Source organism: Hydra vulgaris, chromosome 12, assembly GCF_038396675.1.
Source record: "Hydra vulgaris chromosome 12, alternate assembly HydraT2T_AEP".
Lineage (NCBI taxonomy): Eukaryota > Metazoa > Cnidaria > Hydrozoa > Anthoathecata > Hydridae > Hydra > Hydra vulgaris.
This window is the reverse complement of record NC_088931.1, coordinates 26,985,001-26,990,552: the sequence shown is the minus strand read 5'-3', so window position 1 is coordinate 26,990,552 and position 5,552 is coordinate 26,985,001. Positions and strand designations below refer to the sequence as shown.

The 5,552-nt window shown below is 26.2% G+C and overlaps 1 protein-coding gene across 3 annotated transcripts in view; it reads left to right on the top strand.

Annotated features, from left to right (window-relative positions):
- Nucleotides 1-1,156: 1,156 nt before the first annotated feature.
- Nucleotides 1,157-5,552, top strand: part of LOC100208963 (zinc metalloproteinase nas-14) — a 27,856-nt gene continuing 23,460 nt past the window's right edge. Inside the window, exons 1-3 of one of the 3 annotated variants that reach the window (XM_065812753.1) lie at nucleotides 1,157-1,230; nucleotides 1,481-1,559; nucleotides 1,678-1,875. In XM_065812753.1, the coding sequence (XP_065668825.1) occupies nucleotides 1,222-1,230; nucleotides 1,481-1,559; nucleotides 1,678-1,875 (286 nt within the window). In that variant the 5' untranslated portion in view covers nucleotides 1,157-1,221. Of the gene's footprint in view, nucleotides 1,299-1,480; nucleotides 1,560-1,677; nucleotides 1,876-5,552 lie in introns of all 3 variants that reach the window. The other 2 variants (XM_065812752.1, XM_065812754.1) reach the window with 2 other exon arrangements.

The window sequence follows — 5,552 nt, the reverse complement described above, 5'->3', positions numbered from 1 at the left end:
CTCAGCGCAACACAGCAATTTGTGGATTGAGAACTAGCCCTGCAAACAAAAACTTACGTAAAAGATATGCCAGAGTGAAACTTCATGTCAAGTTGTTTCAAAAATTGACAGCGGTTATAGTCGGCAGGGCACAAAGCGAAAATAAATAGATCCACCCTAAATGTCCGACGGATGTACAATATGTATGTGGAAAATTATGCAAAAGTATTTGATGTATTTGTGTAAAGTTCTTTAGGTCTGGATAGCATGCATTCCATGTTAGAGGGCGAGTTCAATAAAGAGGAAGTGTATTTTCCATTGGGATAATACAGTTTATGTATTCTTGTATTTGCCCAATGGAAGTGTATTTTCCATAGGACAAATACAAGAAATCATGGTGTCGTGTTCAAAATCATACATAAAGATTTCATAGATTTTCACAGTGTAAATTCTAAAATATGCCAAAGAGCAGCATTTGATGGCAACCAATGGACAATAATATACGAGAAAAATGGTGACGATGAGTTTGAAGTTTATTGCGCTCAAAATATAGGGGGATAAGCAACGTTAATTGAATGGCGAAAATGCGGTAGACCACAACAGTTTCAACAGTTGAGTTGATCAACTATCGATGTTGATAAGTAAAAAGAATCTATTGAAACTAAAAGGGATTGCCTTGACTTCAACAAAATACTGGAATCTAAACCATAATCGAATCAGAATAATAATTATAATAGCTGTTATATTCAGAATAAAACTTGTATAATAAAATTGTTCCACCAATTAGACTTTCTTCATTATTAATGTTAATAAAAATATTTAAAAATATTGTTTTGTCATGAAATTCTTTTATAAATTATATTTTTAAATGTTGATTTGTTGAATTTTCTAAAGTTAACAAAGCGAGAAACAAAACAAAATGACTTACTATTACGTAGTTATTTAAAATTTAGAATGGTAACACATTAAAAAATTTTTTTGAAGAAAGTGAAAAAGAAAAAACATTTTTATGCGTTGTTTTTCTAATTATTTTTAAATTTTTATTGACAAAAAACAGATCTCACAAAATATTTAAATATTGTGGAAACAACTGCCGCTTTTGTTTGTACTATAACAAAACAAATCGATACAGATTCTGTCAATTTTTATAAACTATATTTATCCAGGTGCTATTGATATTTAGTTTGACTTTTTAATAAATGTCAGATTTAAATTTGTACTTGCAAAATTAGTTCTCAACGGATGTTAAAGGTAACAGAAATCAAAAGAAATTTATGTTTTCAATAGCATTGAGTCAAAAAGATATTAGTTTTTTAATGGTATTAAAACTAAAAAAAAAAAATTGTTTTGCTTGAATACTTGTTATATATTTTATATATGACTTTTTTTTTAAAAAATTTTGATACAATTAAAAATTAAGTATTCTTGGGGGGCATTTGTAATAATTAAAAAAGATAATACGCTCTGTGCGAGTAATGTATATAATAACTCTGCAATTTAGATGTTACTTTCTTTTGTGTTGTCTGTAACCATTTTACATCATGGATTGTGTCTGGTTAACCCAGTTTATGACAGTGGATGTATGTAATAAAAATAATAATAATATTATCAATAATAATAAAAGTAAAATAAACTATAAAGGTGTTCAAAGTTTTAACTTTTCTATTGCAAACTAAAAGGTCCCAATATATTTTTTAGCTGCTACCAGCAGTCCGCAGCAAATACCAAACGTGAATTTCGGAGATGTTTTATTAACACCGCAACAAAAACAAGCGCTTAAAAATGGCGAGGATATGGGAGGATCAAACCTAGATAACAACGGTTACTCGATCGCTAATGGTAACAACCTGCGATGGACAGATGCAATTATACCTTATAAAATTGATTGCTCTATTGGTAAGTATTTTAAACTATAAAACTTTAAAGATAACCATTGCCTATGAGAAACATATTTTGGGCGCACTAACTGTTTAATCATATTGCATTTGACTTTTGGGTCACTTTCAGCACATGGGAAGCAAATTTGTATTAACTTAAAATCAACTTTTTTGTTTTATTTTTAGGTTCTTTATTTTTTTGTTTATTTTGCCGTTTAAAAATACTTACAATTTAAAAATATACAAATAAAAAAACTGGTGGGGCAAGTAAAAGACATTATTTTGTCTTATCGCTGAGCCCAAATACGATAATCGTATAATATATTTATTCTTCACAAATTATATATTGAACACTATAAATGTAAAATAGATAACAATTAGTTTAAGAAATACTTCAAGAACAGTATTCATGTTAAGATTAATAATCAAGTAAACAAGAAAAATTGAAAGAAAAGAAAAAAAATAAATAATAATAAATAAATAAATTAAAGAGTACGTATTTAAAATAGCCGTACTATATACGTATACTATACAACTTATTTATTGAAAAATATAAAAGTGAGATATATACCAATAATAAATCAATATTTAAGTAAAGAACGAAAAATGAAAAATAAAAGAGTTAATTTACAAAAACCGTAATATTTATGTATATTTTAAAACTAATTTGTATAAAAATAAAATAAATAATAACTCATTGATAGTTAAAGAAAAGAAAAAATATTCAAGAACTCAGATTAGATTTCAACAATAACTTTTAAGCTTAGAGAAAACACCATAACTGAATTAATGAGTTAATACATTCTGAGACATATTTTATATAATTGGATTTTAATTTAAAAGAACATTTAAAATCGGTTATGTTAAATCCATAAGTAATAGCACCTGTTTCGATTTATTTTTAAACTGTTGTATACTAATTTTTTTCGTATTTGCAATTTTAGAAAACTTTTTCCACAAATAAGGTTCAAAATGTTGAACTGAACATGTAATTTGTTTTGAATTATATTTAGGGACAATCTAGCTATTATCTGAAAATTTTGTTGGGTATTTATGAATTACTTTTTCAAAAGTGTTTTAAAAGTCTGTTGCTAAATTTGAATTGTTTATATACACTAGGAATAATAAGGGTCCTAAAATAGAACCCTGGGCAACCCACAAGTTACAACATATGAAGTTATTTGTTTTTGCTCATATTGTATAAATTGCTTTCTACTGGTCAAATAACTTTTGAACCAAAGTAAGTTATTGTTTTTTACTCCATAATGCCCAAGTTTTTTTATTAGTATATTATGGTTTACAGTAATAAAAACCTTCGACAGATCAATGAAATCTCCGTTATTTGACTGACTATTTTAATCATTGCATGTTTAGTGGAACATTTTTTTTGAAACCAAACTGTTTTGAATACAACATATCGTTTTTTGATTAATGATTAAATAGCTTGTTTTAGATTAATCACTTAAAAATTTCTGATAAACACGGTAATATAGATATAGGTCTATAATTAGAAACAATGGAGTCGTCGCCAGTATTAAAAACCGGAGGGTGATTCGTGCAACTTTTAATTTTTCCGGACGATACCTGTTTTAAAAGAAAGATTAAAGATGTGAAACAAAAAAGTTTTGATTATATTATAGCCAGATTTCACAACATTAAAGTTAATTTTATTAAATCCATCACTTTTGGTAGTTTTCAAAAGGCGATTCGCAGTTCAATTAATTTTAGATTAGGTTCTTCCATAACTTTACCGTAATTTTTTAAATAAGACTCAAATGATGTTGAATTTAGAGGAATTTTTGATGTCAAGTTTGTACCAGCGTTAATATAAAAACTGTTTATTTTTTAGCAATAATTGATAATCAGTTATTAGAATAATAATTAATAACAATAAATAAAAAATAATTAAAAATAAAAATAAATAATAAAACAAATCAACTATTGATTTATCATAAACCTTTTTTTCATCAATTATTTTTTTATTTTTTTTAGTATTTCTTGCTTAATTAATTTTACCAATTACTTCTTTAATTATATTCCAAGTTTTTTTTCGTGTTTCCGTTTACTTAGTCAAATAGCTCTGCATAATAATTCTTTTAAGTTTCTTTTTCTTTTTTCGAATATAATTTTATAGTTTTTATATATAATTTCATTTTTATAAGGTTTTTTTTTAAGTATTTATCATTTAAATTTTGTCTACTTTTTGAGGATTTTAGACATCCATGGAGTTGTAACTGTTTTTGTGTTCACAATCATTTTTATTCAAAAAAATATTTCATATTGCTTGCAGAACTGCAGAAATAGATCATACTGCTTGCAGAATTGCAGAAATAGATCATATTGCTTGCAGAATTGCAGAAATAGACCAGTTATTAGCATCGTTTGATTGTAATACTAGATTTCAATTAACGGTGCTCCTTAAAAGGTTTTAAAATTGCCTTACGAAGCTTTTATTGATGCTGTAATTTATAATGTTATTAGTAACTAAGAATGTTGGGAAATGATCTGATAAGTTTTGATTATACTTGTGTTATTAGTAACTAAGAACGTTGGGAAATGATCTGATAAGTTTTGATTATACTTGTGTTATTAGTAACTAAGAACGTTGGGAAATGATCTGATAAGTTTTGATTATACTTGTGTTATTAGTAACTAAGAATGTTGGGAAATGATCTGATAAGTTTTGATTATACTTGTGTTATTAGTAACTAAGAACGTTGGGAAATGATCTGATAAGTTTTGATTATACTTGTGTTATTAGTAACTAAGAACGTTGGGAAATGATCTGATAAGTTTTGATTATACTTGTGTTATTAGTAACTAAGAACGTTGGGAAATGATCTGATAAGTTTTGATTATACTTGTGTTAAGACGCTTATTATGAAAAACATTTGTTATTATCAAGAAACGTAGAAGAATTGTTATTTACTCTTCTTGGCTTGTTTATTGTTGGAATTAAGTTATTTTGAAGAAGAGTGTTTCTAAAATAATTTTTTTTAAGCACTCTTCTTCGTGCTTTTTTAGCATCAAAGTTTAGACCAAAAAGACTTGACCTCGCGTTTTATTGATTACTGTTACGAATGATTTATAATGAGTTTTAAATTTTATTAAATTACCTGATGGTGGTCTATATGTTGCGTTTATAAATACGTTGTTTGTGTTTTTATTTATTAACTGAATGCATTATGACTCACAATCTATTTAATTCATACGGAGATTGTTACGTAAATTATAATTAATTGAGTTGTGGATAAAAATACTTACGTCCCCACCAACACTAAAATTACCTGATTAGTGAACTGATTTGTAATTAATTAGTTTAAATTGCGCATTTGTTACCACACTTACACCAAATTTTCATAAGACAAATAATTTTAAAGCCATGTTTTAATTCACAAAGCAAAAACATGACTTTAAAATCTACAAAAACCTGCAAAAAACTTAAAGTTTTCAAAAAAAACTTTAAGTTTTTAACTTTGAATATTATTGTTTAAAATTGAAGTTTTCTTTTTTTGTAAGTATTGGAAAGCTTCAAAAACTGTATAGTATATAGCTGTATATGACTTTTAAATATTTGTTGATTAAAGTTATCAAATTCATTCTCGTCCCTGAGAATGATATATTTTCATCAAAAAACTCAATTACTAGGTTTTCCTCCATTTTTTGTTGAATTTTTTGTTAAAATAAAAAATAATA